General features: G+C 47.3%; 1 protein-coding gene across 1 annotated transcript in view; it reads left to right on the top strand.

Annotated features, from left to right (window-relative positions):
- ARHGEF37 (Rho guanine nucleotide exchange factor 37) overlaps positions 1–25,262 on the top strand; it is a 148,132-nt gene that overhangs the window by 90,626 nt on the left and 32,244 nt on the right. The window contains exons 9-12 of the mRNA XM_040344513.1: positions 3,743–3,847; positions 7,276–7,386; positions 18,183–18,512; positions 21,862–21,990. Coding sequence (XP_040200447.1) covers positions 3,743–3,847; positions 7,276–7,386; positions 18,183–18,512; positions 21,862–21,990 — 675 coding nt within the window. The remainder of the gene's footprint in view (positions 1–3,742; positions 3,848–7,275; positions 7,387–18,182; positions 18,513–21,861; positions 21,991–25,262) is intronic.

The raw sequence follows: 25,262 nt of genomic DNA, 5'->3' as shown, positions 1-25,262 counted from the left end.
CCCGCCAGCGTATCTCCCGCCGGGGGCACAGTGCTTGGGGACGCTGCCACCGGTGCAGGAGCCACCGGAGCAGCAGCCACCGCGGGCACCACCGGTGCAGCCACCGCAGGCACCATAGGTGCCGCCGCCGGCTCCACCCTCGACCCCCAAGCCACCGCCGGTGATCGAACCCCCTCGCTGTCGGGCCCAAAACGCTGCACCAAATTTAGCAGGCCCAACCACAAGTCCTGACTCTGATCCTCCGCCCCTTGCCCCGCCAAGGCCCCCTCGCCTGCCGTATGTGTCTGCACTGAGTTAGCACCCACCCCCTGCCGGCCTTGACCTAACAAATCGTGTAAGAGTGCACAAATAGTAGTAGATGTAGTCGACTTACCGGGCTGCCGAGGACTGGGTCCCCGAGCCGCTGTACCGCCATCCACCGCTGACCGATGTCCCGAGTCCTCTCCGCTTTCCGACCCGGACAGCTCCCCCTCCGACCTGACCGCGCTCCGTGCTGGCGAGGCGTCCTCTGATCTCGTTCCCGTCTCCCGTGACCTGGATGCGGAGGGCCCCGGCTGCTGCTCGCTCCTTCCTCCACGACCCGAACCGGACCCGCTAGCAACTGCCACCGACGGACTCCTGGCCCTTCCCCGGGGGCCAGACTCGCTCACTCCAACGCCGACATCCCCAACCGACCTTCCTGCTGCGCCGCTTCCGGATGAGTTGGGACCCCTGGCCGCCATCGCTGATTGGCCTCCGGCCCGTTGACAAGGTCTTCCCCGCCGGGCCACGGAACTGCCCTGGACCCCTCTGGCAGCCCCGACCGCATCGTCCTGGCACCTCCTCCGCGCAGGTGGGGAGGATCCCGCAGACCTGCTCGCTGTCCCCGCCGTCGCACTCCGTCCACGCCGCGGATTCCTCACGGCCCCCCCCCCACAGACTCAGGTGGAGAGCGCTGTGAAGATGAGGCCTGAGGGCCCCCATCGGGTCTCCGATCATGCCTCCCAGCCCCCGGGGAGTTGTCCGGGCTGTACCGCTCCGGAGGCCTAGACCTCCGAGCACGTGCTGTTGCTGCCGCCCCCCCCCCGCCGGGCGCCGCCGCCGAGCCATCCAGTGCTGCTGCCATCTGTGCTCTTACCCACTCTGTACCCTGGACGGACACCGCCGCCCGCAATTGCGCCAAAAAATCTGCCCCGGCCGCCATGATGCAGAGCCGAGCAGACACACACGTTTTCCTGCTGTGTTAAGATGGAGGAGTGACGCTACGTCACTTCCTCCCTACAGTACAGAGCCAGCCAGCCCCTCCTTCCTCCCCCAGCCTGCTACACTCTCTTAAAGCAGCGCTGCACTGATTCCCCACACGGACCCTCCTATCTTAAAACGGCCACAGCCACTGTCTATCTTGCGGTCCCCCCCCTGTCATGCCGTCCCTCCTCCTACCGCTGCACTCCCGGCTCTGGGACTCTCTGTAAGCTTATACAGGGAGATTTTAATTTGTTCTGTCAAAAACATATATATTGTGACAGGGCGAGCCTGTGCCACTGTTTAATATGGAGGTCTGGGCCAGGATTTTTCCGGAAAACAAGCACACAAATGGCACAAATGTGTGCTGACTTCATGTTAGAGAAAGAGTTAGAGGTCAGGGCTCCCTGGGGGGGTCAGTGTGTGAAGGGAGCAGAGAGAGAGGGGTGCACATCGCAACATACTGTGCAGGTCAGGACAGACAAAGGTCTGAGCCTGTGATGATGTAACAGCTGAGAGCTGCAGGACAAGATGTCAAGCTAAGAAAGTTACAGCGTTTTGTGCACGAGCACTGGGAAGTATGTTTGATGGTCAGGAGGACTGAGGCACAAGGCCTGGGCTGCAGGGCTGATAAAGAGCTGGGAGGCTGAATTCTATGTTTGTCATATTAATGGTGAGGCCCCCCTGCGTGGGTGGGAAGACATTCAGTTGTGAATTTATATGCTTTGTTTTTTAAATAAAAAAAGTGGTCAGAAAAAGCCCTGAAAAAACACTTCTGGCATGGATTAAACTCTCTGTTTGCACTACCAGTGAGCTAAACAACCCCCAAAGTGTCTATATATCAGTGGCGGCCCATCCATAGGGGCCGCACAGGCACTGCCCTCCCCCCCATTCGTGCATCTGACTCCTTAATCTACATACAAGGACGCTGGATCATGGATTCCAATGGGGGGGCGGGGGGTGGGGTGTTTGAAGCACGTCATAAGAGCTTCAAAATAGGGTGGGCTCGGGGGGCAGAGCACTGCGATTCTGAGCCCACCCAGTTGTGTGACGATAGTAAATGAATATTCGCTATTTTTACATGGATTCTCCTACCAGCCAATGGGAAAGCGGGTCTTGAAACCTGTTTCCTGATTGGCTGAAAGGAGAAGCTAAACTGGCCACTGGGAGGAGGGAGGAGATGCTAGGAGAGGAGACGCAAAGAAGCTGGCGGGCTGCCGGGAGGAGACCCGCCACTGGAGGAGACGCAAGGGGAGGAGATATAGAAGCCAGTCGCCCAGAGGTAAGCCCACGGTTGTTGCGGCCGCCGAAGGGGGTTGTCTGGCCGTGCGCTGTTCGATGCCCCCTCCAAAAAAAAAAAAATACCACCGGCTGCCACTGTGCCACTGCTATATATATATATATATATATATATATATATATTTCTTTTTTTTTTTGTATCTGAACTTGAATCCCAATTAAAAGGAATTAAAAAAAAATAATAATAATTCAATGATAACTGCAATCTTTTGAGTGAGTGAGTAAGTAACTTGTATAGCGCAACAAATGTGAACTTAATCGCCTCAAGGCGGCAAGGATTTAATTCAATGAACATGTACGTATCAGGTTCTACTGACTAGATGCCAGAAAGTTATAGTTATGAAGAATTGCTTCTTGAGTAAAATCAGCTGCTTTGGATTTATGTATATTTATAATCTATGTTCCAGATAATGTGTGCAATCATGCACTCTATAGAATGCCTAGGCAATGTATATTAATTCATATTAATGATGATTCTTATTACCGTATATACCCGAGTATAAGCTGAGGACCTAATTTTACCACAAAAAAATGGGAAAACTTATTGACTCGAGTATAAGCCTAGGGTGAGAATGCAGCAGTTACTGTAAGCAGAAAAGAGGGTCAAAAATGCCCATTTGTACGTCTCACTGTGCCCATTGCAACCTCACTGTGCTCATTGCAACCTCACTGTGCCCATTGCAGCCTCACTGTGCCCGAGTCAGTGTACCTGAAATTGACAGGCTGTGGGCGTCCATTCATTGTTTAAAAGTCACAGTCTCCTCCTGGTCCCTTCCGTGATGGGCGTTTTTCAGCAGACACAGTTCCGCCTATCACAGACATTCTCTCATCCTCGGACTCAGTTTCCCAGCAGACATTGTCTTCAGTGTTCCGCCAATCACGAACGTCCTCTTATCAAAGGATGAAAAGACGTCTGTGATTGGCGGAACACTGAACACAGTGTCTGCTGGGAAACCGAGTTCAGGATCAGAGAACGTCCGTGATAGGTGGAACTGTGTCTGCTGAGAAACGCCTATCACGGAAGGGACCAAAAGGAGACATCGCTTTTTAAACAATGGCCGCCCGCAGCCTGTCAATAATTTCAGGTACACTGACTCGTGTATAAGCCGAGGGGGGTATTTTTAGTCTTAAAAAAAGGGCTGAAAAACGTATACTCGAGTATATACGGTATTAATAATAATTTTTGTAAGGATTCCATTAAAGATGCTATTTTTGCTTGTAGAAAGAAGACAAAGAATTTGATAGCTTGGCTGAAAAGTTTCACAGAATGGCAAATTTTGTTTCCCAGCTGGAAGAAAACTTAATAATATATGTAAGGAATGTGGAGGTAAGCAAAGGCATGTAAGGTGGTGTTTCCTTGGTAGAATTTAAATCATTAAGGTTGGTTCACAACAAGTGCATTGTCATGGATTTTGTGGCTTTAAAAAAAAAAAAAAAATGACATAAAATAAAGCAATGCACAGTTTTGCAGTGTATTAGAAAAAAAGGTATTTTAAAGATATAAAGTTGTGTGCCTAAAACTCATGCCAGCCCATGTACCCTGGAATGAATGAACCCTTAAACTAACATAAGCTACTAGAGACAGGATCATTATGGATTTTGATATTGCCCATAGGTGGATTTGATAAATGAACTGTGTCAGGGGTGGATCATGATCCCATAGCAATGTTTTAGAGAGACTGACCTCTCTGTATGGCACTTTGCAATGTCAACTATTAACCTCAGAAAAAAGGTGCTGAAAGCGGTACCATTATTTGCAAGGAAATTTGGCGTTTTATACTGTAGGCCTGTAATTCTTAGGAATAACTCACTTAAATCTGACCAAACAAGAGTCTAGTAGGCATCCGAGTATGACATTTTTTTAAAAACAAAATTATAAATTATAATATAATAAATAATTATAAATAATTATAACAAATAGTAATATAATTATAATAAAAATTATTCAATAATGTAATCAACTCAAAATCACTGAAATTTGCTCAGTTGCAGAATTGTCGCTGTCATTACTTTTATTTTTTTATGACGAATTTCCCCACAAATCGCTATCGCACAATTCTGCAAGTGATTATAATTTATTATCGCTGTTTTCTAGCTGCTCTGAAACCATTTTTGACATAAAGGGACACTTTTGGTTGCTATGGACAATCTACAGTTTGCAGGCAGACAAAACAGTTTTTATTATATAAAAGTACATGTAGGGCACTGGGCAGACCACTAGGGACAAGGGGGGTGTGTATTTTTTACATACAGTACTGTAATCTATAAGATTACAGTATACTGTATGTATTGTGTTTGTTTACCTTTTTGAATTTGGCGCCGTTCTCCACTCCCGTGCGTCCTAACGTCGCAGGGAACGGAGATCCACGGGACACAGAAGCACTGTGTGAATCTCGCTCACACAACGCGGTGGCATCGCTGGATCCAGGGACAAGGTAAGTAAACCAAGCCTGTGGATTCAGCGAGGCGAGCCCGAGTCTGACTCGGGGTTACCGATCGTAGTCCAAAAATCTCACCCCGAGTCAAACTCGGGAATACCACCAGGGGGGTTAAAATATGCATGTCAATCTTAACACAGGGTATGCCTATACCAAGACTTGTAGTAGAAATAATAATAATCATAATAATAACCATGAGGACCATTTTAAAATGTTGGCATAATTTGTCTTACACATACTTTTCTCTATATCCCCAAAACAAACTCTTTAAACCGTCTTATCTGATTTTAGCTGGGAATACATGCTGGGATTTCTGGCTTACACGGTTAAGCTTAAAGGTGGCTGGGCTGTTGCTGGAGTTTTAGAGGGGGGGGGGGGGGGGAAAAAATTTACACTGCAAAGACACTTAAAGCAGGGTTTCGGGCATCATATATATTTTTTTTTTTTTTGCAAGCTAATATTTATCACATTAAATAGTCCCTAAAACATATTAATAGCTCCCCAATCATTCCAGAAATCATTTCAAACACTTGCCTTATATTCTCCAGCTCATGTTGTGGCCATATCCATCATATGTGTGGGCATGTAAAGCCCAGTTCCCTTTTCTTCCTGGTTTTCAGGGAGAGGTGCATGCTGGGCGATTTTTAGGCACAGTAATGCCCAGAGGCAATGGGGTCTTAGGACAGGAAGTTGAACCACCTAGGACCAGGAACTAGGCAGATTAGATTTTTTTTTGTTTACATTAAAGGCAAGCTGTTAAAGGAGTTCTCTGACCTAAAAGTTTTAACCCCCGCTGTGCCCGGGCTGTAAAAAAATAGAAAATAAACTGTCACTTACCTGCCTACGATCCCCCGTTGTTCCGATATCGCCGTCCCGTTCTCCGGTCCCGGTCTCTTCCACTTCCTGGGGGTCGGTGACTCATAGTGCGCTCAGCCTATCAGTGGCCGCGACGGGACATTGCTGCGGCCGCTGATAGGCTGAGCGCACTATGAGTCACCGACACACAGGAAGCGGAAGGGGCCCGGGACCGGAGAACGGGACGGCGATATCGTTACAACGGGGGATCGTAGGCAGGTAAGTGACAGTTTATTTTCTATTTTTTTACAGCCCGGGCACAGCGGGGGTTAAAACTTTTAGGTCAGAGAACTCCTTTAATAGAAAGTTCATTTTTAGGGTGGAATTCCACTTTAACAAATACTCCCTACTGCAGACAATGGGATCTGTGACTAGTGCATTATCCTAATGGCTTTTCCTGTGTGTGTGTGTGTATGTGACTTCAGCAGTTCTAGTCCAAGGACTTTACAGTTTAAGTTGCCTTAACAGCAAAGGGGCCCCTTCCTATCCCAGGCCCCATAGCACCTTCATGAGCATGGCCATGGGCTGCTATGCCTGTAATTACACCACTGGTCTTTCTGTTGACCACTTAGTAAGCCAAAGTTCAGGATATCAGCCTTTTATTGATGTGTCTGAGATTTACATGTCATAATCAGCAGTAAGTGGAACCTAAGGCTAGACAACCCCCTGGCCCCTGCAACCTACACATGGGGGTTATTTACGAAAGGCAAATCCACTTTGCACTATAAGTACACTGAAAGTGCACTTGGAAGTGCAGTCACTGTAGATCTGAGGGGTAGATCTGAAATGAGGGGAAGCTCTGCTGATTTTATCATCCAATCATGTGCAAGCTAAACGGCTGTTTTTTATTTTCCTTGCATGTCCCCCTCGGATCTACAGCATCTGCACTTCCAAGTGCACTTGTAGTGCAAAGTGGATTTGCCTTTAGTAAATCAACACCATAGTTTTCATTACCAGGTTTTGTTATGTAGTACATGCAAAACTGTAGCATCCACACTTATTGCTCAATTGCCTACTTCAGTCTGTCTGTAGGTATAAACTGTACTTGTAATTTTAAATAGCTATACAGTCAGCAGAAATGCCCACAGATGATTGTGCAACCCTGCAACTGCTTCCAAAATGCTGAGGCATACTGTTAAGGGAAACCACATAGTCACATGTATTTGCAGTTACCCACCATTGATTACCCCTGCCCAGGACTGTACAAAGCCCTGGTTGTATATGACCAATTGCCACTAATCATATGTTTATATTTGCACTGTTTAGCTTACTTTATGTATAACATGCATTCATCAGCTATTATTAATTAGGTGGGTGGGGCAACTAAAAATGACCCATGTAATCACTCATACACTGTAATCGTGTATTTTAGTATCGAAAAGTGTTACCTGCAGTGATTACTACACACTTTTTGTTAATATGTCATATTTATTAATTAACCTGTCTTTTTTGTATTTTGCAGACATTTATTAACATTCAGCCTCAGACATATCCGCTGGAGCTCTTGCAAGGAACAATGCATCCTTTCCAGGCCTTCTCACAGGAACTCTGTAACAGGACATATCCGGTGTTTGTAAGTACTACGATGTTTGCTTTATTTAGAATCTGCCAGATTTGTAAAACTCACATTGCAAAATCTAGCCTTCTGGATCCTCTACATATATACATTTCTCTTCAAGTAGACGGAGCAAAGTATCTCCTTTCCTGCTAGCACTAAATTACAACTTTTTAGGAAAACACATTTTAACAATGCAAAAAAAATATTAAGGCGGAGATGTGTAAAGTCTAATATCTAATGCAAGCCAATCATAGATTTGTTTTCACAAATTGCAAGAGAAACAATGTTTTTCAACAATTGTGCAGTTTGGGGGTCCTCCTAAACATATTTTGATTAGATTGTATGGGTAAAACCTACAATAGTTGTACAAAATGTATTATCTGGCAGGGGCAATCTGAAAAACAAAATATAATCTGTCTGTAGTCTGATGATTTTTACTTTAAAGCGGTAGTTCACCCTCCTTTCAATCATTAGACCATTAAATTCGGCATCGTAGCGCGAGCTACGGTATGCCGGTCTTAAATTTTTAATCCCCGTACTCACTGTGGTATCGCTGATTGAAGAAATCGACTCCCGCGGGGAATGGGCGTGCCTATGGAGAGGGAGGATGATTGACGGCCGGCTCTAACACGTCACGCTCCCCGAAGACAGCCGGAGTAGGTCTCGGCTATTCACGACGCCTGCGCACAGGCTATGCGCAGGCGCCGTGAATAGCCAAGCCTATTTCGGCTATTTCCGGAGAAGCGTGACGTGCCAGAGCCGGCCGTCAATCACCTTCTCTCACCATAGGAACGCCCATTCCCCGGATTCTTCAATCAGCGATACCGCAGTGAGTACGGGCATAAAAAATGTAACACCGGCATACCGTAGCTCGCGCTACGATGCCGAATTTAATGGTCTAATAAAAAAAAACTTTTTTTTTTTTTTTAACAGGGCGAACCCCGAGACCTTATCACCAATACCCTATGTAGGCAACATGTTGTGCATGTACATATTGAAGTAATATCTATTGCAGTTAATTGAGCTACCAAAGTAGAGATATCAGCAGCTTTATCATGATTGAAAATCAAAACTGCAGATTGTCATACCTTCAGACTTTTGAGTCACTTACAGCCCAGCCCCTACCCTAGTCATCACAATACTTCTACAGCAAGTACAAAATCTTCCAAGAAAAGCAGTGAAAGTCACTGCATGGTAACTAGTGTCAGCTGGAACACGATGCAACAGCTTTTGCTTCTGAATTTGAGAGATTTTTGTACTTGGTGCAGGATCACTGTGATGACATAGGGGCCAAGGCTGGGGGCAACGGGCGCCAGAGTCTGATGATCCAACACTTTTTTGAAGTGTCAGTTTTCATCCAGATTAGCAGTGGTGCAGAAAATAGCAGCTTAACTTGCTGTAGCAGAGAGTGCTTGTAAGCAGGTGTCCTCAGACGACATCTATGACGAAACGCGTAAGGGGAAGCCACGCACATTACGTCACTTCCGGGAAAGCATCGAGTGGGGCAGATTTGCTTTGGACTGTGCCATACGAGTCCACCTTTGTATCTTATTGTAACCAGTCTGGGATCTGGTGTTTTGTACTAGAATTTTTAAACTGCTGTTTTTTTATAAATATGTTTTTTGGTACTACAATATGGGAGACCATTTTTTCTTTGTTTGAGGACGCTGAGATATTGACTATTGCCTTTATAAACATTTGGACATTGAGAGAGGATCTGGAGTCTGCTGTTCCTAGGTGTGGGGTGACCGATCGTTGGAAACCACTTGGAGTTGATTCTATATGCCAATTACCCCTGTAGGGGTGACGCGAGCTGGTGAGTGGGGACCCATGTGGGGAGCACAAAAGTTGCCTCAACATTTTTATCGTAACCGAAAAGCATCAAGTCAACAACTTTTTTACTGGAATAGAGCATTAACCACTGAGGAACTATTTAAAGACTCTGTTTTATACTCTGTTTTTATTTTCTGGAAATTGGTCGCATTTGGATAGTGGTTGGAATATATCACTTTGGACATTACTGAATATTATTATTTACGTATACGCGTATCTAGTATTAATAATTTTCTGTGGTGCATTTTTTTTTTATATATACATTTTTTGCATTGTTTTTCTTTTTTTCCCCCTTTTTTGCACAGGAATTTTTTTGATTGGTAATTTAATACATTTCTATGTGCACAACAGAGCACATAATACTCATGGTATATATGGTAGTAGGATTGTTATCACTTACAATCTAGCACTAATTTGCCACTGCACAGAAAGGGTGGAGGACAAGGGGTAACTCAGGTTCCTCTGAGGCCTCTGTTGGTGTCATCAAAGGAGCAGAGGTAGTGCTAATAAATAGCACTGTTCTCCTTGAGTTAGCGCGCATTCTGTATAATGGGTAGGTCAGGGACAGAGTCCCTGCTGGTTAGGGACAGCTTGATTAGCATAGTGACAGGTTCCTGAGGTGTGGTAACAGAGTAGGGACCGTCACTGTGTCTCCCATAATAGTCTTTCCTATTCAGGGTCCCAATTACTGGTCTGCCTTCCAGCCGCCTCCTCTGTTGAATGCTGTGAGGTGTCTACAATGTGCACAGATATCCTTTGCCTGGTTCATTGTAAGTGCTTTGGGCTGGTTAGGTCACATCTTGAGAATTTGTACTTTCTCAGCATTATCACGTTAATACACTTTACGGCATCAACAGTCTCTGTGAGTTTCCTTCCACTGTGGACAGTGAATCTGGGCCCTATCTACATGCTTTGATAAATACATGTAATACAAATTGTCTGCATACATTTAGTTGTCAGGTTAGGGCAGGGGTGGGCAATTATTTTTTCGATGGGGCCACATGAGAAACTAAAAATATTTTGGAGGGCCGGGCCAAAAGGCTAAACTCAATACTGCATAAAATCAATTGTATTTCTTTATAAAAAGCAGTAAATATCATTGTTGGACAACTGGTACGAGTACTTGTTATAGACATGGCACAGGAGGGGGACAGAGGCTGGGGACATGGCACAGGAGGGGGACAGAGGCTGGGGACATGGCACAGGAGGGGGGCAGACGCTGGGGACATGGCACAGGAGGGGGACAGAGGCTGGGGACATGGCACAGGAGGGGGACAGAGGCTGGGGACATGACACAGGAGGGGGACAGACGCTGGGGACATGACACAGGAGGGGGACAGACGCTGGGGACATGGCACAGGAGGGGGACAGACGCTGGGGACATGACACAGGAGGGGGACAGAGGCTGGGGACATGACACAGGAGGGGGACAGAGGCTGGGGACATGACACAGGAGGGGGACAGAGGCTGGGGACATGACACAGGAGGGGGACAGAGGCTGGGGACATGACACAGGAGGGGGACAGAGGCTGGGGACATGACACAGGAGGGGGACAGAGGCTGGGGACATGACACAGGAGGGGGACAGAGGCTGGGGACATGACACAGGAGGGGGACAGAGGCTGGGGACATGACACAGGAGGGGGACAGAGGCTGGGGACATGACACAGGAGGGGGACAGAGGCTGGGGACATGACACAAGAGGGGGACAGAGGCTGGGGACATGACACAAGAGGGGGACAGACGCTGGGGACATGACACAGGAGGGGGACAGACGCTGGGGACATGACACAGGAGGGGGACAGACGCTGGGGACATGACACAGGAGGGGGACAGACGCTGGGTACATGACACAGGAGGGGGACAGACGCTGGGGACATGACACAGGAGGGGGACAGACGCTGGGGACATGACACAGGAGGGGGACAGACGCTGGGGACATGACACAGGAGGGGGACAGACGCTGGGGACATGACACAGGAGGGGGACAGACTCTGGGGACATGACACAGGAGGGGGACAGATGCTGGGGACATGACACAGGAGGGGGACAGACGCTGGGGACATGACACAGGAGGGGGACAGACGCTGGGGACATGACACAGGAGGGGGACAGACGCTGGGGACATGACACAGGAGGGGGACAGACGCTGGGGACATGACACAGGAGGGGGACAGACGCTGGGGACATGACACAGGAGGGGGACAGACGCTGGGGACATGACACAGGAGGGGGACAGAGGCTGGGGACATGACACAGGAGGGGGACAGAGGCTGGGGACATGACACAGGAGGGGGACAGAGGCTGGGGACATGGCACAGGAGGGGGACAGAGGCTGGGGACATGGCACAGGAGGGGGACAGAGGCTGGGGACATGACACAGGAGGGGGACAGAGGCTGGGGACATGACACAGGAGGGGGACAGAGGCTGGGGACATGACACAGAGGCTGGGGACATGACACAGGAGGGGGACAGAGGCTGGGGACATGGCACAGGAGGGGGACAGAGGCTGGGGACATGGCACAGGAGGGGGACAGAGGCTGGGGACATGGCACAGGAGGGGGACAGACGCTGGGGACATGGCACATGAGGGGGACAGAGGCTGGGGACATGACACAGGAGGGGGACAGAGGCTGGGGACATGACACAGGAGGGGGACAGAGGCTGGGGACATGACACAGGAGGGGGACAGACGCTGGGGACATGACACAGGAGGGGGACAGACGCTGGGGACATGACACAGGAGGGGGACAGACGCTGGGGACATGACACAGGAGGGGGACAGACGCTGGGGACATGGCACAGGAGGGGGACAGACGCTGGGGACATGACACAGGAGGGGGACAGACGCTGGGGACATGACCTAGGAGGGGGACAGAGGCTGGGGACAAGACACAGGAGGGGGACAGACGCTGGGGACATGACACAGGAGGGGGACAGACGCTAGGGACATGACACAGGAGGGGGACAGACGCTGGGGACATGACACAGGAGGGGGACAGACGCTGGGGACATGACACAGGAGGGGGACAGACGCTGGGGACATGACACAGGAGGGGGACAGACGCTGGGGACATGACACAGGAGGGGGACAGACGCTGGGGACATGGCACAGGAGGGGGACAGACGCTGGGGACATGACACAGGAGGGGGACAGACGCTGGGGACATGACCTAGGAGGGGGACAGAGGCTGGGGACAAGACACAGGAGGGGGACAGACGCTGGGGACATGACACAGGAGGGGGACAGACGCTAGGGACATGACACAGGAGGGGGACAGACGCTGGGGACATGACACAGGAGGGGGACAGACGCTGGGGACATGACACAGGAGGGGGACAGACGCTGGGGACATGGCACAGGAGGGGGACAGACGCTGGGGACATGACACAGGAGGGGGACAGACGCTGGGGACATGACACAGGAGGGGGACAGAGGCTGGGGACAGGCAGCCACTGTTTAATCAATAACAATTGATTAAACAGTGGCTGCGTGTGATGGCACAGTGGCTGCGTGTGATGGCACAGTGGTTGCGTTTGATGGGCACAGTGGCGACAATTGATGGCACAGTGGCTGCGTGTGATGGGCACAGTGGCAACAATTGATGGCACAGTGACTGCGTGTGTTGGCACAGTGGCTGCATGTGATGGCACTGTGGCTGCGTTTGATGGGCACAGTGGCTGCGTGTGATTGGCACAGTGGCTGCGTTTGATGGGCAGAGTGGCTGCGTGTTATTGGCACAGTGGCTGCGTGTTATTGGCACAGTGGCTGCGTGTGATTGGCACAGTGGCTGCGTTTGATGGGCACAGTGGCTGCGTGTGATTGGCACAGTGGCTGCGTGTGATTGGCACAGTGGCTGCGTGTGATTGGCACAGTGGCTGCGTTTGGGAACAGTGGCGACAATTGATTGCACAGTGGCTGCGTGTGATTGGCACAGTGGCTGCGTTTGATGGGCACAGTGGCTGCATTTGATGGGCACAGTGGCTGCGTGTGATTGGCACAGTGGCTGCGTGTGATTGGCACAGTGGCTGCGTGTGATTGGCACAGTGGCTGCGTTTGGGAACAGTGGCAACAATTGATTGCACAGTGGCTGCGTATGATTGGCACAGTGGCTGCGTGTGATTGGCACAGTGGCTGCGTGTGATTGGCACAGTGGCTGCGTGTGATTGGCACAGTGGCTGCGTTTGATGGGCACAGTGGCGACAATTTATGGTGGCACAGTGGCTGCGTGTGTTGGCACAAGTGGCTGCATGTGTTAGCACAGTGGCTGCGTGTGATGGGCACAGTGGCGACAATTGATGGCACAGTGGCTGCGATTAATGTTAATTCACGCCACTGAAATGAACTGGCACGACCAACTGAATAGGGGGGGGGGGAGCGACGAGCACACAAAGTGACAGGAGGAAAGGGAGCCAGGAGCGCACTCGGCAGCCAGGCAGTCGGCACACAATGTGTAAAGTGCCGCTGCCCGTGGCCCCGCGCTGTGACAGCGAGTGACACACTGGCTGGTTGCGCCCCCCTCCTGCACTAAATGGTAGCGCCCGGCCCTGCCTACTGTTATCACCGCGGCGGGGAACATTACAGACAGCGTTCGTTTGAACAGCTGTTTTCCCCGCCGCGCATAGACACTCCCCCTTGGACGGATCTGTCCAATCGCGAGCAAGGGGGAGTGTCTATGTGACTCCCCTTTGCTCGCGATTGGACAGATCCGTCCAAGGGGGAGTGTCTATGCGCGGCGGGGAAAACAGCTGTTCAAATGAACGCTGTCTGTAATGTTCCCCGCCGCGGTGATTAACGTGGCAGCGGCGGCGACGGCGATTTCGGCGGCGGGGGGGGGGCTGGATTAAAAGGTCCGCCGGGCCGTATACGGCCCGCGGGCCGTAGTTTGCCCAGGTCTGGGTTAGGGTGTGGTGACAGGGTCTCTTTTTAACTTATTTTCCTCTGCCATGTAACTTGTATCCAATCTGTAAATCTTGAGTATAAGCTAACAGCATCTGTGTAATAATGCACATTGCAAACACTGCCTGCAGGTTACAGAGGGGGTAAAATTTGCATCATCATAAATTATGAATGCAACATAAACTATCTTTTCCTTACAGAATACAAATGGTTAACCCTTGGTGGGAGAATGGGATATGCACATAAGATTTGAAATGTCTGCATATTTATTTGGTGGAATGGCTATACATTGTACAAAACACAGCCATATTAGTTTGCCAATAATCATGTGCGTGTCTCCTAGTACTAAGAACATATAAACAGTGGCATGAAAAAGACATCACAAAGCATACAAGAGATCATCCTAATAGCTGTTTCTGGCACAGTGTGAAAAATGGCAGACAAAAAAAAAAACAGCAGACACGGGCAGTGAAGTGGCTAAGTGGTTAGCACTTCTGCCTAGCAGCATTAGGGTTCGAATCCCAACCATGGCACTACCTGCCTTGAGTTTGTATGTCCTCCCTGTGCCTGTGTAGGTTTCCTCTGGGTACTCTGGTTTCCTCTCCAAAGACATGCTGGCAGGTTAATTGGCTCCTGTCTAAATTGGCCCTAGTATGTATATATATTTATGAATGTGAGTTAGGGACCTTAGATTGTAAGTTCCTTGACAGAAGGGACCGATGCAAATTTAGAAAACGTATGTAAAATTAATATTTACTTTTTGCTGTAATAAATATCCCCCAAAAATATATATTAAAAAAAAAATTCCTCAGTTTAGGCCGATACGTATTCTTCTACATATTTTTCATAAAAAAAAACAAAAGACCGCAAAAAGCGTTTATTGATTGGTTTGTGCAAAAATTATAGCGTCTACAAAGTAGGGGATAGTTTAATGGCATTTTTATTAATATTTTTTTTTTTACTAGTAATGGCGGCGATCAGCGATTTTTATCGGTGCTGCAAAATCATGGCGGACACTTTTGACACATTTTTGGGACCATTGGCATTTTTATAGCGATCAGTGCTATAAAAATGCATTGATTACTGTAAAAATGCCACTGGCAGGGAAGGGGTTAACACTAGGGGGGCGAGGAAGGGGTTAATTATGTTCCCTAGGTGTGTTCTAACTGAAAGGGGGTGGGACTGACTAGGGAAAATGACAGATCGCTGTTCATGAACATACGATCAGTCATTTCTCCCCCTGACAGGACCGGGAACTGTGTGTTTACACACACAGCTCCCAGTTCTCGCGGGTGCCGGGCGCGTGCGCGCCCCTAATGGCTGGAATGTGAAATGACGTATAGCTACGTGATTTCGCGCAGCCGAGCCGACCTGCCGCCGTATAACTACGGCTGGTCGGCTAGTGGTTAAAGCGGAATTCCACCCAAAAAACAACTTTGCATAAGTCAACAGCATTATGCATCAGAAAAAACATTTGGAATTTATTTAATTTTTGTACTCACCCCTTCAGCACTGTTGTTATGTTGTCCTGTGTATTCTGCCACTTCCTCTCTGTGGCGCCTGTCGTCATTTCCCTCAGCGTCCGTGCTCGCTGGTGCTCCTGGGAGATGTGTGTCTTCATTTCCCAGGAGTGAGTGGGCAGCGCCGAGGGCTTTGTTGCCATGACAATGGGGCGGGCACTTCTGCCACCATCCGTTGTAATGGCAATGTCTAAAGTGTATGCCGCTGTGAGCCGTTGATACTGCGCAATGCGCGAGAATGGCCAGTGCATGCTGGTCGCTCAGCTGCACCGTGTCCCGGAAGATAGTGCTTGTGGGCTTCACATGCCCACAAGCAATATGGAAAATGCCAGCAAGACATAATAAATGTTATATATACAGAGCGGCGATCAATATGTAAAACGTGAGTAATATCACCATGATTAATAAAAAAACGATGTTCATGAAAAAAAATCAAAAATTAAAAAGTAGGAACTCCGCTTTAAATGGACTGTAGTGTGTTTCTACAAAACTGGGAACGCACTAAAAAAATGCATAGGTGTGAACCAGGCCTTATGCCGCGTACACACGACCATTTTTAATGGTCTAGAAAAAACTTTTTTTTCAACCCGATTATTGTAAAGCCAGCCTTGCCTACACACAATCGTGAAAATTAAAAATGCTCTAGCAAAGCGTGGTGACATACAACGGCAATATAAAGAGGAAGTTCCGTTTGGATGGTGCCACCCTTGGAGCTGCTTTTGCTGATTTCGTGTTAGTAAAAGTTTGGTGAGAGACGGATCGCGCTTTTCAGTCTGTTACAGCGTGATGAATGTGCTCCATTACGAACGTTAGTTTTACCAGAACGAGCGCTCTCGTCTCATAACTTGCTTCTGAGCATGCGCGTTTTTTTCACGTCGCTAAAGCCCACACACAACCATTTTTTACGACGTTAAAAAACGACGTGAAAATTTCGAGCATGTTCGAATTTTTAATGCCCATTTTTTATGTCGTGAAAAATGCTCTGGAGCCCACACACGATCGTTTTTAATGACATAAAAAAAAAAAGTCATTTTTTACATCCCGAAAAACTGTCGTGTGTACGCGGCATTAGGCTTTATTCACATCTGTTCATTTTTAGTGCTTTTTGCATTTTGCAGATTTGAACTGCAGACCATTTAACATCGTTTCCTATCTAACAAGTTCTGTAGTGCAAATCTGCAAAATGCAAAAAGCACTAAAAATGCATAGGTGTGAATCCAACCCTGAGGACAGCTGTGGAAGCAGACAATCGCTGTAGTAGTCGGCACAACTACAGTGGTAGTCATTATCTACAGTAACTGTCAGCTTCCCCAGGTATGAAATCCATATACTTATATTACTCCAAGGTAGACCAGTATAAGCGTGCAATACAACACATACCTGGGGCCGGATTCAGAAAGAAGATACGACGGCGTATCTCCTGATACGCCGTTGTATCTCTGAGTCCGGCCGTCGTATCTATGCGCCTGATTCATAGAATCAGGTTATGCATAGATATCCCTAAGATCCGACAGGTGTAAGGATCTTAGGCCGCAATTCCAGGCCGGCCGCTAGGTGGTGCTTCCGTATCTTTTACGCGTCGAATATGCAAATGAGCATTTACGCCGATTCAGAAACGAACGACTGCCCGGCGCATTTTTTTACAACGTTTGCGTTCGGCTTTTTCCGGCGGAACGTTACCCCTGCTATACGAGGGGTAAGTGCGGCGTATCCTATGTTAAGTATGCCCGTCGTTCCCACGCGAGTTTTGAATTTTTTACGTTGTTTGCGTAAGTCGTTCACGAATACGGCCGGACGTAATTTACGTTAACGTCGAAACCAATGACGTCCTTGCGACGTCATTTGGAGCAATGCACACTGGGAAATTTTGCGGTCGGCGCATGCGCAGTTCGTTCGGGGCGGGGACGCGCCTGATTTAAATTTTACACGCCCCCTAGCCGCGGAATTTGAATTCTGCCGGGGGATTTACGATACGCCGCCCCAACTTTAGAGGCAAGTGCTTTCTGAATAAAGCACTTGCCTCAAAAACTTGCGGGGGCGTAACGTAAATCAGATCCGCTGACCTATCTGAATCTGGCCCCTGGAGTTCAGCTTTAGGAGCCAGAATAATTACACCAAGCAACCAATGGAGAGTTCGCCCTCTGCTGGCAAATACACACATTTCTATTTTCAATATAGTAAAAATCTGAAACTTTTTGAAAAATATTATGAATGTATCATTAAAACTTTTTTTTTTTTTAGGTAAACAGTGCAGTAACCCAAAATATGCACTCCTTGAAAATACACTATTATTTTGCTTTAAATTGAATATACATTAAAATAGGTTGAATTAAGTAGTAGTTTAAGGCAAATTACAGTGCAGCAGCATGTGGTTAAATGCTGGTTTATTGGTGCGGTAATGATTAAGCCAATAGCAACAATAACCTTTTGTGGGGAAGGGGCCTTTGATTCAAAGTCCTAGCACTGGGCTGTTATTGGCATCAGTGACAAGAGAAAAAGGTATGCCTATGGTATAAACATATAGATAACTGAAATCATTTTTATTTTCTGATTGCAGAAGAGGAGGTTGCAGTTACTGGTCCTTCAACCTATATGTAACCTTTCAGAATGCTTAAAGGGACCAAAGAATCTGATCAAGAAAAGAGCAGACAAACTTTTGGACTATGAAAACCTTGAGGAGAAGTATAGCGAGACTGGTAAAATGACATGGGAAGAGGAGGATATTATCAACAACTATAAGGGCATCCATTCCATGCTCATGTCTGAACTGCCACAGTGTATCTCCCTGTCCTGGCAGTGGCTTCATAACATCTTGCTTACCTTTATGGCCTTGCAGAAAGAATTGTCAGAGCAAGGACAGCATGTAGCAGAAACACAAGCTTCAGAGGTAACAAAGTATCTTCTAAACTGCTGTTTGGCTACGCTGATCATAATAAATAAGCAAAGCGTATTATATTATATCATAAAAAACGTAATTTACCATTTTATGTCTTTTTTTATCACACCTCACAGAACCTAATATGTTCGAAAACTTACTAACTATTGAGTTAGGCATTAAAGAAAAACTATAAGCAATTTTTTTTTGCTATCTTTGTCCCATTGGGGAGATAGAAACATAGAAAAGTCACGGCAGAAAAAGACAGAGTAGTCCATCGAGTCTGCCCATTTTTTTTAAAGTATTTTTTTTGGGTGCTTTTTTTTTCATCTTAACTTCCTGTTCCATAGCCAAAACAGGAAGCGAGAGGAAATTTGTGCAAATTAAGAGAATCCATTGGGGGTCACCAGAACTAGTGTCAACATTGAATGATTCCCCTCTATTACTGACCTGGAGACCAGGGGCAGACTGGGACAGGTGGAAAAGTGAAGATTTCCCCCCAGGCCGCTTTGGCTGGCTGCTGCTGCACAGACTGCGCTGCATTGTGGGAGTTATAGTTTGGCCGCGCTAAAGTTAAGGAACTTATCAGCGAAGCAAACTACAACTCCCATCTCTCATGAGTCTCAGAGGCTACCAGGCAGGCAGGTCATGTGGCACGTCAGGGGAGGAACACGGTACGAGCGGGCTGGGGCTGAGACATGACAGAGAGAGAGACTGAAAGGCTGCAAAAGTAAGATGTGATGACCTGCCTCTGTCAAAACTTTATTACTGTATGGTCTGTATCCCCTTCAGTAGTATGCAGATCATAGAAGCCAGCCAACACCCCCCCCCACCGCTAGCAGGCTCAGCCAGCACCCCCCGCCAGCAGACTCAGCCAGCACCCCCCCACCCCCGCCAGCAGACTGCCTGCACCCCCCCGGCCAGCGGACTCAGCCAGAATCCCCCCGGCCAGCGGACTTAACCAGCAACCCCCCCGCTAGACTAGCGGATTCAGCCACCACCCCCGCCAGCGGACTCATCTAGTAGCCCCCCGCCAGTGGACTTATCCAGCAGCCCCCCCGCCAGCGGACTCATCCAGCAGCCCCCCCCCTCATCTAGCAACCCCTCCTCCAGTAGACTCTTCAAGCAACACACACCCCCCCATGCACAGACGCACATAGCCACCCCGACCACCCCATCTGGTTAGCAGAGCCAACAGATCCAGGAGGACCCCCGCCCACTGTCTGCCCGGCACTTACCCCATCACCTAGCTCTAATCAGGTTATTAAAAAAAAAACTGGCCGCTGTAATTCATTTGCCCAGTGACCCGAAAGGTGCCAGATGCATGAATATGGGGCAGCAGTGGATAGATTCATTCTATGCATGAATCTATCCACTGCATATAGGGGGTGGAGAGGAGAGAGTGGGCGGCACCCTGGCACCCCTAATGGGCCGCCACTGCATTTTGGTTTTGCTGTTTTGAACGGAGTCCTCAGTGCTTCTTGTGAATGTAACACAGTCACACATCAAAATGTATTTGGACTCTGGGCAGTGGGCACTGAGGGCTAGGACAGACGTGCAGAGATTTGCTATACTAAATAGAACTGTGAGTTTGCTATTTCACAAGAATGCATTGGCTGGAGAGATTTCGAGCTCCCAGTTCTGTATAGAGGGCTGTGAGACAGACCCAGGCCCTGACACCCTGGGCCCCAGCTGACCCCCACATCCCATTGGCACTGATCAGGCTGCACTGATAGGCACTGTTTGCACTGGTGACCGTAAGGCTGCATTGATGGACACTGATCAGGCTGCACTGATAGTCTGGTTTGGATTTTAAGGGAAACCCTGCACCAAAAAAATAAGAAAAGGCATGGGTCCCCCCAAAAATCCATACCAGACCCTTAGCCAAGCACAAAACCTGGCAGGCCACAGGAAAAGAGGGGGGGGATGAGAGAGCGTGAGGGGGGGGGGATGAGACATGCCCTCAACATGGGGAGGATGTCCCCATGTTTATGGGAACAAGGGCCTCATCCCCACAACCCTTGCACGGTGGTTGTGGGGGTCTGCGGGCGGGGGGCTTATTGAAATCTAGAAGCCCTCTTTAACAAAGGGAAACTCCAGATCCAAGTCCCCCCCTATGTGAATTGGTAATGGGGTACATTTTACCCCTACCATTTTACAAAGAAAGTGTAAAATAAAATAAAAAACACACAGACACAGTTGGACAAATCTTCTGTAGAATGTCCGATTTATTGGAGGCAAGTACGTGTCAGTCTTGTACAACTATAAAAGTGGTGGCTTCTCCTTCTTCCAGGGTCAGGTAATATGTCACATGACAAGGGGAGACAGGAAGCAGGCCAGTCTGCCATCACTCCCCAGTGCTGCCACTCTGAAGCCTCGTACACACAACCGAGTTTCTCGGCAAAAACCAGCAAGAAACTTGCTGGGAGATATTTTTTTGCCGAGGAAACCGGTCGTGTGTACATTTTCGTCGAGGAAACTGTCGAGAAACTCGACGAGCCAAAAAGAGAGCAAGTTCTCTATTTCCTCAACGGGAATGGAGAAACTTGCCTTGTCGAGTTCCTCGACAGCCTAACAAGGAACTCGACAAGGAAAACGATGGGTTTCGCCCATCGAGTTCCTCGGTCGTGTGTACGAGGCTTCAGGCGGAGGTGCATACCAATGCCAGTTAGTTATCAGCAAGTGTTGAGACAATGAACACTTTGGTGAAATGCATATAATGTACAATATAGTGAATAGTGCAGGAGTCTGTAACACAAGGGTCAGGGGTGTGCAGTACACATAGTGCAAGGCTCAGGAGTACAAAAAACAGAGTGCTGTAGTCAGAGCTGGGTTTAGGAGTACATAACAGAGGATAGAGAGCTGGGGTCAGTAATATGTAATGCACAGAATGCAGGGGACAAGAGTGTGTCATGCGCAGTAAGGGTCAGGAATTCTAAATTAAAAGAGTGCAGGTCAAACTTTTTACTAATTTGCCATTTACTTAGTAACTCCAGCACCTTGAGCTATTGGGCCTTGCTCCAAATGTTTTATCACTGAAGATACAAGCCACCATTCTTTTTTTTTTACTTTTTGTATTATTTTGTGTAGTTGCTGAAGGCAACTTCAAACTGACATCTTTATATGATAAATGGCTAGCACTGATCCATGAAATATGTGAAATTTTAGGATTCTACCATCTGTCACGCTCTAAGAACATCACTTATGTAAAAATATTTGACAACTAATTTTGTATCAAGAGCAATACTTGTGTTCATTGTAATATTCATAAAAGGAAACAGATATTGTTACATTGTTTTCATTCTAACATTCATGGAAACTTTAGTGAATCACTACATAAAGCGTTTGCATGTATTTATAGATGCAATGTAGCATGGCCGCAGAGGCAAACTTCAAGAGATGGGTAGATGATGGTATCTGTCAAATGGTTTCTCAGCTCGGTGAATTCATCAAAAAATTTGAGGAGGAATCATTACCACCACCAGAACAGGTAAGCATCTTTTTTTTAAAAACATTTAGATAAAATTCAGAATTGATTAAGATGTTGTTACCTATGATGCCTTCCTTATTGTCACATCTTTAGACGCATCTTAGTTGTTTAGCACACATGCACAACAATGCCATGACCTTCCCTCTAGTGATGTCACTCTCCACGCCTTACGTACCGTAAAGTTGTTTACTTCTCAAGAGAATATACAGTAGAGCTCTGAGTGGAGAAAATAATAATAATAATAATAATCACATTAATCGTAATCAAACTAATCATGGAGTATTAATCAGGATGAGCTTTGAAAATAGGCTTACTCAAGTATTTATTGACGCTAGCAGTTCTAGAAGCATCTATCTATCTATCTATCTATCTATCTATCTATCTATCTATCTATCTATCTATCTATCTATCCATACATCCATCAGGGCTCAAGTCCTACGGGAACGCGTGGGAACGGCGTTCCTGCACTTTTTTCACAGCAGGAACGCAGTTCCCTTTGCAGACTGGAGCAGCTGAGAGCAGCCGAGCCAATCCTTCACTAAGCGGCGATGCCCAGCTCGAGTCACTGCTTAAAGTTCTTTCTAAATCCCGCGGCAGACCTCCGCAATATCTCCTGGGAAAAATGACAAAAGCTCCCAGGAGACATTGCGGCATCAAGGAAGTGACGGAATACCCGCACACTACCTGATGAATCCATATACAGGAAACATAACGATTACAGTAACATAAAGGATTACTAAGGTACAGTGGATCGGAAAAAAAAAAGAGCTAAAAAGAGTTTAGTAATTATGCATATGAGCGTATCATTTTTTTTTTTTGATGGGGGAGTGGATCTTGGGTGAGAGTTCCCACACTTTTTTCCCCAGGACTTGACCCCTGCCACCCATCCATCTTTATATGCATTTAACAAATGCAATAAAGTATTATGTCTGTGTCCTTTCTGTTTTGTGCAAGCAGAAATGTTAGGTAGTTAAACACACAAACCTCAGTATAGGTTCTGATGAGCTGGATATTAACGACATCTAGCTTTTGCTTAGTATAGCTTTTGTCCTGGTGTTCACAGATGCAGCTGTAGAACACATCAACCGATGGTATGAAACAGCGTATCTCAAATAGATAGTAAAAATAATGGTTTAGATGGCAATTTTGATTTGACTTAAAGCAGAACTTCCCCCTTCCTCTACCACATTTGGCATATTCACATTTTTTTGGGGGAGCGGGTACCCACTTCTGCTCGGATTGCCTAGGTGATCCAAGAATAAGTTCAGCCTTCCCTCTGCAGCCTTCTGTGAGGCCATTCACAATGCCCATTACAGCCTGCACATGCACAGTGGAAAGCCAGCTGTGAAAATCCACAAGGCATGAAGCCGGCTTCCCACAGTAAACATACTGTTGTCGGGAACCCTGAAGACCGTCAAGAACCGGCCCAGATGAGGACAGCACTGGATCCCTGGACAGATAAATGTCCTTTTGTAAAAAGTCAGCTTCCACAGTATTTGTAGCTGCTGTCTTTTTGTTTTCTCTCTAGGATGTAGATGCTCTTTAAAAGTACAGAATGACCCACTGTTTGATCTGTAACCCCCACCTCAACAAATCTGTAAATTAAAAAAAGTGTACTCATACCTCACATCACATTCCTCCTCTGCCAAAAGGTATCACCGTCTTGTATAGCCTCCTACAAAGCAAAACGACTTTTAAAAAACTACCCCCTATGGCCAAATGGGAAAAGATATAGGCGATACCTTCAGTGATCCGTAAAGGGAAGCAGCTTTATCCTCTACCCTTCGCTTAACTAAGTCCTCTAATGCGTGGGATCTCACGTTCAAATACAACTTTAGATGGCATATCAATCCCACCCAGATCCACATTTTTGATCCTTCCACATTGCCTATGTGCTGGAGAAAGAATGTAAAGATAGGAAACATACTCCACCTACTATGGTCATGCGACAAGATCACTACGTACTGGAAGGCTACCTTCCAACTACTCTCTGATATTACTAACCTCACCATTCCACCTTCCCCAGAATTGGCGCTCAACATCGGAGTTGACAACTATCGTCTCATTCTACGACCCTCGATAGTAAATATCCTTTTAGCTGCCAAACTAGCTTTGGTCATCACTGGAGATCCCCAGATCACATTCCCCTGACTGAGGTGATCCACTTGACTCACACCCACAGTACATATGAACTTATGTTTGCTGTATCTAAAGGCTGTATGCAATCTACACATCTATAAGCTCTCTCTCTGCATTTAGTCTCCATCTGAAAGGCAAGTTTACAACTGATATGGCTTGAATCATACTTGAGTGAATCTGTGGATATTAAATAAGTGAGAAAAAGCAGCAACTGTAGCAAATAGTGGACAGCATGAAATGCTGGCTTATACATTTTTGTTTTATGATTCCTTAACTCCAGCAAAGACCAGAGTCCTTGCAAAGTGCCTATACAAATATTGGTTTTCTCAAAGTTAGTAATTGTAAAGGCACATCTCCCATCCTGTAATACCTGGGCCTGCTAATGGGTTGCTCAGACATTGCATTAAAGCCCAATAGAAGCTTCACATTTTAGTCAGGCTGCATAACAAAAAGAATGTGGCATTATTTTATTTTAAATTTTTACTATGTGTTTTCTTAGAACTGTAAAGACTGCCCTGTGACTAAGCACATTGGAGTGCCAGACCTCTATTCTCACACAGCATAGCAGTCTATGCCTCGAGCAGTCTGAGTGTCACCTGCACAGTGCTCCAATCATTACTGCTGCTGATTATGCATGGAAATTGTTGATGGGAGCATTAAACTGCTGAAAACTTGGACAGCTGCGCTTTACGTGAGAGCAGCGGTCTGACTCTTCAATGTGCTGCTGACAGAAGGCACCTTTCACAGTTCTAGGCCCACATGCATATAAAATAAGCACAAACGACATTATTTACATCCAGTGAAAGGTGTTCGTTGTGCTTTAGCTACTATGAAAGGAGTAGCTAGGCAGAAATGCCAGGCAGAGTTGGGCACTCTTGAGAGCCTGGGACAGCTTCTCAGTTCTATTAAAGGAGTAGTCTGAAGCTATCTTTTTCTGTGGGAAAAAGAGCATCACAAAAAGTTATAACACATTTAAATATACTCACGTTTTCCTTATGGTCTTCTTCCCGGTCTTCTCCTCGTTTTTGTCTCCGGCCGGAAGCTGGGTCTATTGATGACGCTCGACATCGATTTCCTCTTCATCCGTCGCCATCTTCGCCCGGTGACTCAGCGATCCCAGGAGTCACCGCGGG

The sequence above is a fragment of the Rana temporaria genome, chromosome 3, assembly GCF_905171775.1.
Source record: "Rana temporaria chromosome 3, aRanTem1.1, whole genome shotgun sequence".
Classification (NCBI taxonomy): Eukaryota; Metazoa; Chordata; class Amphibia; order Anura; family Ranidae; genus Rana; species Rana temporaria.
Note: the sequence above shows the minus strand (reverse complement) of the source record. Positions and strands in the feature narration are given on the sequence as shown.